At 48.6% G+C, this 16,191-nt stretch overlaps 1 protein-coding gene and 1 pseudogene across 1 annotated transcript; both read left to right on the top strand.

Moving 5' to 3' along the window:
- The first annotated feature begins 4,391 nt into the window (after window positions 1-4,391).
- Window positions 4,392-5,411, top strand: LOC123450360 (annotated as a pseudogene).
- An 824-nt stretch (window positions 5,412-6,235) lies between these two features.
- Window positions 6,236-13,586, top strand: LOC123446251. Its single transcript, XM_045122925.1, has 6 exons — window positions 6,236-6,355; window positions 6,635-6,743; window positions 12,337-12,422; window positions 12,549-12,713; window positions 13,077-13,181; window positions 13,379-13,586. The coding sequence occupies exons 1-6, from the start codon at window positions 6,236-6,238 to the stop codon at window positions 13,538-13,540; spliced, it is 747 nt and encodes a 248-aa protein (XP_044978860.1). The 3' UTR covers window positions 13,541-13,586.
- Window positions 13,587-16,191: the final 2,605 nt, after the last annotated feature.

The following is a 16,191-nucleotide window of genomic DNA, read 5'->3' as shown; positions in this document are numbered from 1 at the left end:
TCTAGGACGCCAAAGCACCCAAGAAGAAGAAGCTCTAGAGTACCAAGCACCCAAGAGTAATAACCTTCTCAAACTTCACTTCCACGTATCACCATGGATAACTCAAACCGATGCAACTAATGTAATGGAAAGAACACACGAAGTGATCAAGTCTCTCACACTCAAATCCTCCACAACAACAAAAGCTATGCAGGAATATGAGAGGAACAACAAGGAGCTCACAAAGAACTCCAAGATCGAGATCCAAGGGGTTCCCCTCACATAGAGGAGAAAGTGATTGTTGTAAATGTGGATCTTGATCACCTCTCTCTCTTCCCTCAAGAACTAGAAATAATCATTGGAGGGATTGAGAGTTAGAAAGCTTGAAGAAGGTCAACAATGGGGAAGAACACGAGCTCGAGTGATGGAAAACCATTGGGGAAGAAGACCCCCTTAAATACGTCTTCCCAAATCCAACCGTTATGTGCACACGTCGTGCACAAGCGGTAGTACCGCTTGGCTGAGCGGTACTACCGCTCGCTGCTAGCGGTACTTTTTCTCAAAACGATCACATGCACCGATGGCACCACAGAGAAAAACTAAGCGGGAGAGATGCGGGAAGGGGAGGGCGTTAGTACCGCTCGGCCCCCAGTGTTACTTCCGCTCAAAATGGGCAAAAGGCGTCGAAGATGCGAGGGAGAAAAAATGAGTGGAAGACGGGAAGGAAGGGGAGGGATCCAGTACCGCCAGAGAGGTACTACCGCTCTGCCCCCATCGGTACTTCCGCTTGAGAAAGAAAACCTGTCCTCGCACTAAAACCACCATAACTTTCGCATACGAGCTCCAAATTGAGCAAAGTCAAGGTTGTGGGATAGCACAATACTTGTTGAAAACCGCGTATCAAGTCCTTGTGCTCCTCGTTGGATTAGACACTCTTACTTATCGACATGACTAAGGTTTATCTCATATACTTGTGGATCATTAATGACCCGCCGACTCGCACTGCCCAAACCAATTGCTCCGGCCACCAGTGATCAACGTCGCTTCCTGCCACCTTGTAGTCCCTTCCTGCCCTTGCAACATCCTCTAATGGTCCACAAACACCACGTCATTCCCTCTATTCATCCTTCTCTAATGTTAGTGACCCACACCCGCATCGATCCCCATCACGTCCACGTCCTCAACATGCGCCGATGTAGGTCGTCGATTCAACCGCACTTTTGCCCTCACCTTATCATGGTTCAACCTCTCGTCACCGACGACTCAGTATTAATGCTTTGTTCCACGTGTGTTTCTCCGCCGTCGCTCCATCCTCTCCTCGCCATTGTCACTTCCTAACCGGGCTAGGCTTAGTTTTTCTAGAAAGCCTTAGGTACCCACACACATGTGTAATGAGACGTTCTATTTGGCGCATGACGCGCTAGCTAACGAGCTAGCGCGCACGAAGTCCCCCTCCCCTCACCCTGTTGGGTTGGCCCATGAGCGGGGCTGGATGCCCTCTATTTTTTGTTTCATTTTTTGCTATTTGCTATTTTCCCTATTGTTCTTATTTAAAATAATCCAGGATTTGAAAAGTTCCAATTTTTTTTGAAAAAATGAATTTAGAAAAAAGTTCCAGCAATTATAAGAAGTTTGTGGATTAAAAAATGTTTGTGATCTTGGAATAAATGTTCGCATATTCAAAAGATGTTCATGAATTTGAACAAAATGTTTGTGAATCCAAAAATATTCATAAACGAGAAGCTAACGTTGAGTTGGCCGGACGTTAGTGAGAGATCTGCACGTTGTGGTGAAAATCGTAGTATGTTTTGTTCACATAAAAATTGGCGCGCACAACAGGATTCGATCCTTATACCCCTCATGAGGTAACTCAACTAGCCAACCAGCTCATCTATGTTCCTTTTTCTTGACAAAAGAAACCAAATAGACAATTTAATTTGTCTCCTCTTCTACATTTGCACAAAATTTAATACAATGTCCAATCTTTTCCATACTTAAGTAGACTATTTTTACCAACTCATCTAGAGTTGATGACACCGTGGTAATTTTGGTGACCATGGGGGTACACCCCGGTCACTTTTATGTGAATATCATGGTAACTCACATATCACAGACCTGATAACTTATATAACCCAATCTTGATAACTTTGGCGTGGTGGTGGGGGTTGATGAATTATCTCCGGGTAACTTTGGTGTGAATAGCATGGTAACTCACACATCGGTGATTTGATAACTTATGCAGCCCGATCCTCGTAACTTTGACGAAGAGAGGTGATGAAATATATCCCCAATAACTTTTATGTGAATATCACAGTAACTCACGCATCACTGACAACTTATGTACCTCGGTCTTGGTAAATTTGGCAATCAGGTGGAGGGAGGCACATTGATGAAATACCCTCGGTTAATTTTTGTGTGAGTAACTTGATAACTTACAATCACATACGTGATAACTTTTGGGAGAAAAAGATATTGGAATAAATCTTGGTGCTATCAGTTTCCATACTTATAGTTTTATAGCCTAAAAAAACATGCTAAAGCTGAGAATTGAAGTCAAGAATTCAATATTGAGATCTTAACATACTAACCAACTCACCCACTACATGGCTCCTCACAAGTTTAAATAAAGTACCACTTTTTGACCATCCGAGGTGAAAAAGTTATTGAAACATACCCCCGATAACTACAGTGTAATTAAGATGATAGCTTACGAACAACTAACCTGATAACTTACATATAAACAAACTGATAACTTTTCACCTTGGGCGAAAAGTTCTAGAAATATCCCCTGATAATCTAGTGCAAATAGCATGGTAATTTACGCACGAGTTACCCGATAACTTACATACAACACATTGATATTTTTTTACCCATGGGAAAAACATTACTGAAACATGCTCCGGTAACTTTTGTGTAAATAGTGTGGTCATTTATGCATCGAGGACCTCATAACTTACGTTCAATCACCATGTTAACTTTGACTTCGAGGAAAAAACATTGAAACATAACTTCTCCGGTAACTTTCATGTAAATTTATGACAATTTTCTGCATCACATACCTAATATCTTACGTTTAAACAGCATGGTTTCTTTCATCCAAGGAAAAAAAGTTTTTGAAACATTTCACTAGTAATTTCTGTGTTAAATTACCATATTGCCCCATGCTTTAACATTTTCGTACTGTAGTTACCATCCTTATCATGGTATAATTATTATGTTGCTCGTATTATATTTATCACGCTAGTCATGTCAAAGTTATCAAGCCAATCTTTCTTTCTAATATGATAGAAATAAGAAAGGTTCAAATAACATTACTTATCTATAATAAACATCAACAAAAGATGGCTTAGTTGGTTACTATGCTCAATAGCTATCCCATGGACTTGGGTTCGAATCCTCTTTCAAGCACTTTTTTTTCTTCTCATATTATGCAGCGAAAAACCACTAGTGATTCACTATGGTTTTTGAGTGAAGGAAAAAAAATCAGTGCACACGAACATGGGATGATAGCGATCACGTACTGAAGGAATCGTGTAGATCTGTCGCTAACCTAAAGTCGACTCGAAATTAGCACAGTCCATTCATAGATTTTGTTAAAATGTTCACAAAAATCAAAAAAAAATCGTCAATTACAAAAGGCCAGTGCTGCGCCGGCGCGTCGACCGAAACTTTCGGCCGGCCGCACGATCCGCCAACCGCCGCGCGTCCACACCGTTAGATCTTCACGCAACACTTTTTCCCCGATGCAGCAAAATTTCAACGCGATGCAGCAATTTTCGTCAACGGTTGCAACAAAAAAATTTGTAGAAAAAAAATATCTACGTGATCGTAGCAAAAAAAAACAAAGTTGATGGTGCGTGGTAGCAAAAGTCAAACGCCGGTTGTAGCAAAAATCTACGTGAACGTGTATGCAACTTTTTTAGTGAACGGTTACATCAAAAAATGATGCCGGTTGTAGCAAAAATTAACACGGTTGTAGCAAAAGTCAAAACGTCGGTTCTAGCAAAAATCCAACGAACTTGAGTTGCAACCAACCGTGGATGCAGCTTTTTTAGCGGACAGATGTAACAAATGAAAAACACTAGTAGCAAAATTAAACAGTAATTACAGCAAATTTACATGGTATAAAAGTTGCATCCACTAACCAGCAAAATGCGCACACGAAAAATGTTGCATGACCCCGCGCGAGCGAACGAGCTACCGACGCGTCGTATTGAAACGTTTCCCTTCTTCCCTAATAATAAAGCGTTGAGCGCTTCTGTCGTCCGTCGCTGGCGTTTTTGCAGAAAAGTCCTTCTGTTCTTTCGAAATCAACCCGCACTCCTATAGTAAGTGAAAAAAACGTTTCGGGTCGTGGCGCGGATCTCGGTGGGGAACGGTTGCAGAGGTTGCAGCTCTGGCCGAACTAGGCCATGCAGAGGGCGGCGGCGCGCGGATATCGACGGGGAACGGCTGCAGAGGTTGCAGCTCTGGCCGAGCTAGACCATGGGGAGGGGCGGCGGCTCGCGGAGGCGGCGGCTCGCGGATCTCGGCGGGCGACAGGCGGCGCGATGGCTGGGCGCGGGGGCTTCGGCCCTCGGGGCTTCGATCTGATTACAGACGAGATCTTTGAGGACTACGAGGCGGCCGTGCCCTTCTACGCGCTGGCCGGCCTGGGCGTCGCCGTCCACTGCGCCCCGCCGGGCAAGACACCCGGCGACCCCTGCCCCACCGCCGTGCATGACTTCCTCGGCTACGAGCTCTACACGGAGCTCCCCGGCCACCGCTTCCGCGTCACCGCCGCGGCGGCCGACCCGTCCTTGTACGACGCGCTCGTCGTCTCGGGCGACCGCTTCGTGGAGCAGCTCAGCGTTGACCCCGAGGCGGTCGTGGTCGTCCGGGCGTTCGCTGGCGAGCTGCGCAGGACGGTCGTGCTCACGTGCCAGAGCCAGGTCCTGCTCGCCGCCGCGGGCGCCATGGGCAGCGTCCGGTGCACCGCCTTCTTCAGCCTGCGGCCCCTGGTGGAGCTGGCCGGCGTCCAGTGCACCGCCTTCTTCAGCCTGCGGCCCCTGGTGGAGCTGGCCGGCGGGACCTGGGTCGAGCCCGATCCCTTCAGCCTCTGCGTCGCCGACCGCCATCGCGCAGCTCCTGCGTGCCACCTATCAAACGCGTCCTACAACTAGCCACATCTCCCCCCTCCCCTCCCTCCGTTCTTGAAACATCTGGAATTACTAATTGTGGTGTGATGAACTGATGATCGGCACAACAGGACTACGAGGCGAATGTGCCCTTCCGCGTGCTGGACGCCGTGGGATGCCGCGTCCCCGACGAACCGCAAGGGCGAGGCGTGCGGTCGCCGACGGGAAGCTCGTGACGGCGGCGAGCTAGCCGGACCTTGCCGAGTTCATAGCTCACCTCGTGGATCTCTCTTGGGCATCACTGTCTCCTTCTGAATCTGAAGATGCAATGCATCTTCTCCTCCGTCCGTAATAACTTGAGTGTGAACACTGATCACTGTCACACTCTGCAGAGTTCAGATATTGTCCACGAGCTGTTATTAATGACGCGAATGGTTCCTGTTAATTAACTCGTTTTGCTTGCGGCAATTCTATCTGAAAAAGATGCCCCCATCTAAACTGCTAGATCTTTAGTTGGCTAGCACCACAATAACACATATGGATTTGATCACCAGCAAAGGCCTACAAGATCAGTTTTTTGATTTGATGTCTGTGTCACGAGGAGGGAAATACAACAGAGGCAAGTTTACAATAACGTGCATATTTCCTTTGGTGGATCGGATCTAGGAGCATTCTGCAGTAAAATATACGGTGTGGTTTTGGTTCCGTGTGTGTGCTAACTGTACGAAGGTTATAGAAGCATAGAAACATCACGGTGTTTGCTAACACCAACCAACAGAGAAAGAAAGAGGAACTGAACTCTCGAATTAGTTCTGACTTGCAACTTTGATTATTGGCTGGAGGAGCAGGTGTTGTATCCATTTTTTCTATTCCATATGATACTGGAATCACAATTGTTATCCAATTCCATTTCTTGGCTGTTGTGCTAAAATTCAGAGAAAAATGATTGTTGGATGAAAAACCGGTGTTGTTTGTGGCAAATGAGAGAGAGAGAGAGAGAGAGAGAGAGAGAGAGAGAGAGAGAGAGAGAGAGAGAGAGAGAGAGAGAGAGAGAGAGAGAGAGAGAGAGAGAGAGAGAGAGAGAGAGAGAGAGAGAGAGAGAGAGAGAGAGAGAGAGAGAGAGTTCGTGCCAAGGATCCATGGTGGCTGCAGGCCTGCTGTGGAGGGAGAGGGACCAGTTCTCCTCTTCCCCCTTCATTGGACAGACGACGATCGAGACCAAGATCCAGGCCCTGGAAGACGACATTGGCACCACCAAGGTACACGGCTTGTTATGCTAACAATGTGAAAACTCGATGGTGCGTGAACGTGCCAATTCCATGTAGTTATTAGTCATGTAGTAGTAGTAGTACATACAGTTAATCAATACTCCTGTAGTACATGAAAGTAGTAGTATGAAAGTTCCAATTAACAAATTCCATGGAGTATGAAAGTTGCAGTTGATTAATTTGTGTGCATCAGGAATCATTCCTGCTGCTGGTAGTACATGGCTTACATTAACAAATGCCAAAACGCACCGTATATATTATTATGTGCAGGTTAGCAACAGGAGATCGTGCCGGTGGCTCAACGATCGCCTGCTGCTGGAGCTGGTCCCCCGTCTTGGCGCCGACGAGATCAAAGGCCTCTTCGCTCCGCCGCCATGGGGTAATCAATCAATCAATCAATCAATCAAACAAACAAATTCCAGTCCATCTGTGTGTAGTAATTAACCTAGTTGTAGTCTAAACGTACACGTGTGTCCTAATTTGGTTAGTATTGCAAACCGAGTAGGATTAGTAGTAGTATTGCAAACCGAGTCGGTTTGCGGTAGGCCTAGCTTAGTAATATATATACGTATACCCCTGTGTAGTCTTTGTACCAAGAAGATCAATACAAAGCCATAGCACGGCCGATACGGTCCTGTAGCCATCCAACTCGGCGTCTCGCGTGTGTGGGTCTCTCGGCGAGTTGTGGCATCGATCGAGCAATACGCTGGCAGGATTGATAAGCATGTGCATGCGGTAGTGTACGTGGAAATCCATCAACCTATGTGCTTGCTTGCTTGGTCTAGCTAGCTTCGGAGACATACGACGTTCTGGTCAAAAGCATCGGCTAGTTGCGTGTGTGGAAGTCAGCTTCGGTCAGTGACATCCGTCTCGTCGGAAGGTACTCGACGAGTCGGAGGGATCTGGGCCAACAATTGGTATCTAGAGCCTCAACGATCTACGATCTACGATGACGGACAGCGACGCTGAGTCGGTCGAGTCCGGCAGCGGCGGTGCCAAGGCGAACAAGAACGGCGACAAGGTGAAGAAGGGCGTCAAGTCAGCAACCAGTGGTGGAGGAACGAGCGGCGCTAACGTCCAGGCGCATCGCAACATCCCCATCCAGTACCCGATGCTCACCGACGCCAACTACGGCGTGTGGGCGGTGAAGATGAAGATTATTCTTCGACCCCTTCGAGTGTGGGAGGCCATCACGGACGACGACGTCGACGAGGAGCGCGACGAAGGTGCCATGGCCGCCATAGCCCAGTCTGTGCCGGATTCCGTACTAATGACATTGGCGAAGTTCGAGACGGCAAGAGAGGCGTGGAACGCACTCAAGGAGATGAGGATCGGAGAAGATCGCGTCACCAAGGCTCGAGCACAAGTGCTGAAGCGCCAATTTCACAAGTTGCAGATGGAGGAAACTGAATCGGTGAATGACTACGCCATGCGTCTTACTACTTTGGTGGGAGAGATCCGCGCGCTTGGTGCAAAGCTCGATGAGACCGAGATCGTGGAGAAGTTTTTCAGTTCTGTCACTTATAAATTCACGTACATCATCGGCACGCTCGAGCAGCTTTACGACATCGACGACATGACCATAACGGAGGCGATCGGACGATTGCGGACATGGGAAGAGAATACCCGTGGCTGTCGGAAAGGCAAAGGAGGAGGTAGTGACCAACTCATGTACTCGCGCACAGATTGGGAGGCCCCAAGTAGCAAAGGAAGGCGTGACGGTGGCGAAGGCTCAAGCAACACGAAGGGCGATGGACAAACCGGAAAAGGCAAAGGAAAAGGCAAACCACAAGGTCGTGGTAAGGCGGGCCAATCTAAAGAGCAGAAACCACGGAACTTGGACTTGTCCGAGGTCAAGTGCTATAACTGCAATAAGATGGGTCACTTTGCGAAGGACTGTTCAAAGCCTAACAAGCGGGAGATCAAGGAAAATTTGGCAAAGCAGGAAGACGAAGGTCCAGGTCTTCTGATGGCCGAAGTTTGTGATCTCGCTGAAACGGTGGTTGTAAAACCAAGCCGGAAGGTGCTACTTCATGAGGAAAAAGTGACACCAAAGTTATCCGGTGATCAGAACGTGTCGTGGTATCTCGACACGGGTGCCAGTAACCACATGACGGGGTGCAAGGAGAAATTCCTCGAGCTGGAATACGATGTTGAAGGCTCGGTCAAGTTCGGTGATGGTTCAGCTGTGGAGATTTGCGGGCAAGGATCTGTCCTCTTTGAGGGTCTCACAGGCGAACATCGCATACTCACCGGAGTGTACTACGTCCCACGGCTGCGCAACAACATCATCTCTATTGGGAAGCTTGACGAGAATGGATGCAAGGTGAATATAGAGAGCGGAGTGATGACGATCTTCGACAACCTCCGAAACGTGCTAGCTCGTGTTAATCGCACACGGAATAGGCTCTATATCCTCAACCTTGATCAATCTCAACCGGAGTGTTGGCTTGCCAAGAGTGATGATGATTCGTGGTTATGGCATGCTAGATTTGGACACGTTAACTTCTACGCCTTGAAGAAGATGTCAAAGATGCAGATGGTATCCGGGATGCCAGTTATCGACCATGTTGATCGAGTATGTGACGGGTGCTTGGTTGGAAAACAGCACCGCAGGCCATTCCCTGCTCAGTCTACCTATCGTGCAAGTGATGCACTCGAGCTGCTCCATGGTGATCTATGTGGCCCTATCACCCCGGCAACTCACGCTGGAAAGAAGTATTTCTTCCTTGTGGTAGACGACTACTCGAGATATATGTGGGTCATTCTCCTACGATCTAAAGATGAGGCGTTTGAAGCATTCAAGAAATTGAAGGCTGCAACAGAGATGGAACACAAGCTGAAGGTTCGCGCTCTACGGACAGATCGCGGCGGAGAGTTTACGTCGAATGAGTTCAACGACTACTGCGAGAAGATTGGCATAAAGAGGTTCCTCACGGCACCTTACACGCCGCAACAGAATGGGGTCGTTGAAAGGCGCAATCGAACCGTCGTTGACATGGCAAGGAGTTTACTCAAGAGCAAGAACCTGCCAGGGACTTTTTGGGGAGAAGCTGTCTCGACGGCGGTCTATCTTCTCAACCGGGCTCCAACAGAGGCGGTGATCGGCAAGACTCCGTATGAAGCAATTTATGGACGTAAGCCGAATGTGTCTCATCTACGGACATTCGGGTGCGTGGCACATGTGAAGACGGCGGAGCTGCACCTCTCAAAGCTTGCCGATCGTAGCACCAAGATGGTGTTCATCGGATACGAGAGCAGTTCTGGCACCAAGGCATACCGTTTCTACGATCCACAAACCAAGCGTCTACGGATTTCAGCGACGTCGTGTTTGAAGAAAACCAAGCGTGGAATTGGAGCGCCGCAGCCGATGATGCTCCAAACAGTAACATATTTGCAGTTGAATTTTCAACTGATGATGATGCAAGGGAGGATGTCCAGGTGATTGGCAAGACGCCCAACCAAGGTGACCACAATGGTAGTGATCATCATGGTGCCGACACCGACGACGACGCGCATAGGTCGCAAGGAGATAGCGACAACGCCGCGCACGACACAGGCGGAGATCTCGACGACAACATCGACAACGAGGCGCATAGTGACGACGACAATCAAGATGATGGTCACGGTCATCACGACTACGCCGACGACACGGATGTCGATGACACACCAAGGTCTCAGCCGTCTTCCTCAAGTGCATCAACACCGACACAATTTGTGTCGCCTCCTTCGCAAGCCACAACGGACTCCTCAGGGCCTCGTCGCTACAAGACCCTCAAGAAAGTCTACAAGTACACAAAGCCAGTTACGCTCGAGTACTCCGGACTATGTCTGTTCGGAGTTGAGGAGCCGGCGAACTTCATAGAGGCGAGAAAAAGTCCTAGCTGGACGCACGCCATGGATGAGGAGATGAAGGCAATTGAGAGCAATGGCACGTGGACTTTGGTAACCCGACCTCCAAACCAAAAGACGATAGGTTTGAAGTGGGTTTACAAGTTAAAGAAGGACACGGAGGGTGCCATTGTGAAGTACAAGGCAAGACTCGTTGCAAAGGGCTACGTTCAACGTCAAGGAGTTGACTATGATGAGGTGTTTGCACCGGTTGCTCGAATCGAGACGGTGAGAGTGCTCCTAGCTTTGGCAGCACAAGAGGATCGGAAGGTTCATCATATGGATGTTAAATCCGCTTTCCTCAACGGCGATCTCACAGAAGAAGTGTACGTGGAACAACCCCTCGGCTACGAGAAGAAAGGCGAAGAAGGAAAAGTTTACAAGCTCAAGAAGGCACTTTACGGGTTAAAGCAAGCGCAAAGAGCTTGGAACTCAAAGTTAGACCGAAGTCTGGTCTCGCTCGGGTTCAAGAGATGTCCCCTCGAGCACGCAGTCTATACGAAGAACTCCAAAGGGTCAAACCTGCTAGTTGGAGTTTATGTCGACGATCTGATTATCACCGGAGATAGCGTACAAGAAATTGAACGTTTCAAGGCGCAAATGAAGAACAAGTTTAGCATGAGTGATCTGGGATTACTCAGCTATTACTTGGGCATCGAAGTGAAGCAAAGCTCCGGAGAGATTTCCCTATGTCAATCGGCTTACGCGGTCAAGTTATTGGACAAGTGTGGCATGTCAGATTGCTACGCAACACAAGTTCCAATGGACCAACGTCACAAGTTGAGCAAGCGTAGCTCAAATCCGCCGGTGGACACCACAATGTATCGAAGCGTTGTGGGCAGCCTAAGATACTTGGTGCATACCCGACCTGACTTGGCTTATTCAGTCGGGATCGTGAGTCGTTTCATGGAGAAACCGACAACCGAACACATGAGCGCGGTCAATCAAATTCTACGCTATGTGAAAGGCATAATTAATCTTGGCTGCACGTACAGAAAGGGAAAGGAAGGATTGATCCTTGGTGGATATTCAGATAGTGACATGGCAGGTGATGTTGATGACCGAAAGAGCACAACGGGCATGGTTTTCTACCTTGGCCCGAGTCCGATTAGCTGGAATTCTCAGAAGCAAAAGGTGGTGGCACTGTCTTCATGCGAGGCAGAATACATAGCGGCAAGCACGGCGGCTTGTCAAGCAGTTTGGCTGAGAAGACTCCTAGCTATTCTTGCAAAGCGGGAGGTGCAGAAGGTGTCATTAAAGATTGACAACCAAGCTGCAATCTCATTGTGCAAAAATCCGGTTCATCACGAAAGGAGCAAGCACATAGATACCCGGTTCCATCATATCCGGGAGTGCGTTGAGGAAGGGATGATAGAAGTTCTGCACGTGAATACGAAGGACAAGCTTGCCGATATTTTCACCAAGTCCCTCGGTCGACAGAAGTTCATCGAGATGAGGAAGAAAGTCGGAGTGCAAGCAATGAAGACATATCAACAAGGTTAAGGAGGTGAATGTAGTAATTAACCTAGTTGTAGTCTAAACGTACACGTGTGTCCTAATTTGGTTAGTATTGCAAACCGAGTAGGATTAGTAGTAGTATTGCAAACTGAGTCGGTTTGCAGTAGGCCTAGCTTAGCAATATATATACGTATACCCCTGTGTAGTCTTTGTACCAAGAAGATCAATACAAAGCCATAGCAGGGCCAATACGGTCCTGTAGCCATCCAACTCGGCGTCTCGCGTGTGTGGGTCTCTCGGCGAGTTGTGGCATCGATCGAGCAATACGCTGGCAGGATTGATAAGCATGTGCATGCGGTAGTGTACGTGGAAATCCATCAACCTATGTGCTTGCTTGCTTGGTCTAGCTAGCTTCGGAGACGTACGACGTTCTGGTCAAAAGCATCGGCTAGTTGCGTGTGTGGAAGTCAGCTTCGGTCAGTGACATCCGTCTGGTCGGAAGGTACTCGACGAGTCGGAGGGATCTGGGCCAACACTGTGAAACTAGCCGACCTCACAGCTCGCTTGTAGAAGTATGTAGTGTATATTCTGATCGACCGTGTGCATGCGCGCATGTTATGTAGGTGAGGAGCTGCCCCTGTCTGCATTCTGCATGACAGGTTCTGCTGCTGCATGGGATGTCTTCAGGACCATCGACATGGATGTTCAGGTATGCCACCATATACTAGAATACAGTATATACCAGGCACAAATGCATGCGCGCAGAGATAGATTATACTCTACTCTACTACTAAGATGTGGGTTATTGATTACTTGCAAAATTTATGGTGTCTAGGCAAACTTGTTACAATTTCACGTGAGACAATCATGCACGGATCGGAAGAACAGTCGTTTGGACGAAGACGAGGCGAATGCGATGAACGCTTGGCACCGTATTGATCGCCAGACAAGAGAAGTTATCAAGAGGAACTTCCTACCTGACCTGCTTCGGATATACGAAGTATGTGTAGCTTCTTCTGTTTCCTTTTCTGAACCAAGTATATACAATGCACTTTCAGCTCTGTGCGTGAACACGCTTGGGACGATACAACACATAAGTTAGTGTCCTTTGGAAACTCTGAAATCTTTCAGCAATGTTACCCAAAGTAATTGCAGTAGTTACCAAACTGGAATAATTACATTAGTTACCTCCAAGTGGAAGCCATGTGCCCATGTCTATATATATGGAATAACTGGAAGCCATGTGCCCATGTCTATATATATGAAACAACTGGAAGCCATGTGCATATTATTTCTATGTCAGCGTTGATTCCATGGTTGTTTAGAAGTTAGCATTGAAGTGTCTCTGGTTCAATTTTTGCAGGAACGAGTGAGGGCCTTCATCCAAGACACGAGGGACGACACGGGCTTGCTTGCGCTGGACGTCCAGGACCCGTTCCAGAGGCTGCTCCTACACGGCGTGTGCGAGGTAACTAAAAACATCTGACGAAAGCCGTGTAAAATCAAGACTTAACCTGTCCATTATGAAGGGTACTTTGCTTAATCGCCACGTCATAATTTGCATACGAAGCTACAATGTACGTAGCGTCGACCGATTTTGAAGGCTGGCATATCTGTACTATCATCAATCAATCTAAAATGAGAAGTTAATTTGTACGCCTGTAGTTCTACAATGTGGCATCTGAGACGACGAGCAGCACCGTGAGAGAGCACGGCGGGGACAGGCTGTGGAAGACGACGACGATCAGGACGAGATCGAGCACGGACGCTCCACCGAGTATCACGTTGGTTGACTTCCTGACAATGAAGAAGAATGGGTGCCACTGAAATTTCATTTTGTGCCACAAGTTAGTAAAGTACCTTTGAGGCCAGGCACGGGCGCTCCATCCGGCTAGTTGTTATGCTTGATTTGTAGTACTTGTATGCCAGCTATAGCAAATCTGTACTGGCAGTCCCTCCTTAATTTGAAGTGCTACTTAATCACTGGAGTATAGTAGTCGTAGCTTATTTGATGATTAATTATATGACAGTACTAGCTGTACTATGATTGTCGGTCTTTGTCGTTTCATACATGGATCGATCTCGGTTGTACTACGCACACTAGCTGCTACACGACTGCACTGCTGGCAACAGTCTTTTACATCAGTAATTTAAGTAAGGGTCTACGGATCACGGGATCACTGCTGGCAACACTCTGGGGAGTTGAAAAAGTGAAAAACTGTCTCGTAGGCACGCAGGCCTGGGGCATCTGACCATCTGTTAGATCGTACTCCTATAATCTAGCATTACATGGCAACTTTACGACGTGCGGAATACAACATATGTACACACTAACACCCACCTTAGCAGAAACTCCGTTTGAAAGGATGTTCAAGCTCATATGAAACTCACAAAATACATGAGAGGGTAAACCTTTGATGAACAAATCCGCAAATTATGAGTTGGATGGAACGCGAAGAATACGAGCTTCACCAAGTGCCACATGATCCCGTACAAAATGAAGATCAATCTCAATATGCTTCGTACGTTGATGTTGGACCGGGTTGAAGGCGAGGTAAGTGGTAAAAACATTGTTGCAGTACACAATGGTTGCTCTAGTGGGTGGCCGTCGTAGCTTATGTAACAATTGGTGAACTCAACATGATACGGCAACACAATTAGCAACACCTTGATATTCAACTTCCGCGCTTGAGCCGGACACGATAGGCTAGAGGACCATTAGACCAATTTTGCTCAAAAAAAAAACAAAAGCCTAAGGTAGACTTGGGCGTGTTCGGGCAGCCGGCCCAATTCACGGAGAAGAGAGAGCTCATTGAGGAGGAAGAGCCGTGGTCGTCAGCCATGGCCAAGAGCTTGGATATCTCATACCAAGTTGAAGAGTTGTCTCATGTATTGATATTGTTGAGAAGAACCCGACTACATACAATGCACGCCCTCAATCGTAGGCACGTAGGCTTGGGGCATTTGTTAGATCCTATAATCTATGAGTATTACATGGCAATGTTATAACCTATGGGATACACCATACGCACACGCTAACAGGTGCTGGATCGGAAGCTAGGGCGACGACTTTGGATGATGGTGGCCGCGGTGGCCTTGCGGCTGGTGGAGATCTTTCCGGATGTGGGGTTCGGGAAGGTGCGGTCGATGATGAAAACCACACTGATTTCCCCATGACGGACGGCGATAGCGTATTTACGTTGTTACCTAGTTGAAGGCATCGTTGTAACATCTTGCTTTTATCGATGAAAATAAGGAAAATGTGAATTTCTAAAGTAATAACTAAATCCAAAGATTTCACTCAAACCATCAGCACCGAGGGAGGCCCCCGCGTCACCCACCTCCCAGGGCGACTCGGGCGGCGGTGAGATCTACTCCAACTAGGTCCCCCTCGCACCCTTCCTTCCCCTCGTCGCTGTTCTGTGGACTTGGCCGGGCTAACCCCGTGCAGATCCGGCGCCGGCGGGGTCCCTGGTGCCCTAGTGTGGCTCTCCTCGGGTGGGAGGCTCGAGCGACGGGTGGACGACGCAACGCTCCTCTGCCCGCGTCGCTAGGCCCGGTGGTGGTGGGAGGGGCAGTGGTCGCGGCTGTGCGCCCATGTGCTTCATCGCAACCTTTTTCTTCACGGATGGGATCTGCCCCTATCCATGGAGGAGGCGTGGTGATCGCGCACGGGCACACGCACGCGGATGGTGGCCAATCCAGCTGCATGATCAGCTATGATGGCGGCGGCGGCCTCCGGCCAATCCGGTTGCATGATCAGCTATGATGGCGGCGGCGGCCTCCGGTGGTCGTGTGTCCTTTGCGTTGATCTTGTCCGGCGGCGATCTGGATAGGCAAGGCCCGATCTAGTGGTCGCGACAACTCCGGGGGAAACCCCTGATCTCTTTGAGATCGAGCGATGGCGATGCTTCTGCGTCCGAGTCCCCTCTTGAGGGCATCATTTCTAGAGTATGCTCCGGTTGAAGGGACCGGGGTGGCAGTTCCGAGGTCGTGGCGGCCTTGTTTTCTTCGGGTCGGCGGGCCTTTGGAACGGGATCTGCACCAACTTGCGGCGGGGAGGCGATGGTTGTAGATTCTTATTGTTGCATGGCAGCACAATAGCCTACAGCCCATCCGATGGTGGCGCTCTGGCCGCATTCTTGCTCGCAGTGGCGTCGTGTGATGGTACCACACGAGTTGGCTATTTGTTCGGCGGCCCCTCTTCATCAATGGCGGCAGACGTCGGGGTCGTGTGGGTGACTCGGAGTCTGGATCTCGAGGTGGTGATGGTCTTTCTGAGGTTGGTGGCGGTATGAGACATACCCTCCACCATCATATCGGGTTTGATTCGGCTCCGCAGGTAACACATGTGCCTGTGTCAAAGTTGTCGGGCAGTGCTTGTCACCAGCAGGTGAAGGCACTCTTGGATGCTATGCACGACGTCTTATACGGAGACGTCAGGTCATGCTTCCTACCGGCAGGTGATGCACGGTGGC

This window comes from Hordeum vulgare, chromosome 4H (genome assembly GCF_904849725.1).
Source record: "Hordeum vulgare subsp. vulgare chromosome 4H, MorexV3_pseudomolecules_assembly, whole genome shotgun sequence".
NCBI lineage: Eukaryota > Viridiplantae > Streptophyta > Magnoliopsida > Poales > Poaceae > Hordeum > Hordeum vulgare.
Note: the sequence above shows the minus strand (reverse complement) of the source record. Positions and strands in the feature narration are given on the sequence as shown.

Coding starts and splice junctions, on each gene's coding strand:
- LOC123446251 (XM_045122925.1), top strand. CDS start 6,236: ATGGTGGCTGCAGGCCTGCTGTGGAGGGAGAGGGACCAGTTCTCCTCT. Junction 6,744..12,336: donor CTTCGCTCCGCCGCCATGGG/GTAATCAATCAA, acceptor CATGTTATGTAG/GTGAGGAGCTGCCCCTGTCT. Junction 13,182..13,378: donor TCCTACACGGCGTGTGCGAG/GTAACTAAAAAC, acceptor GTACGCCTGTAG/TTCTACAATGTGGCATCTGA.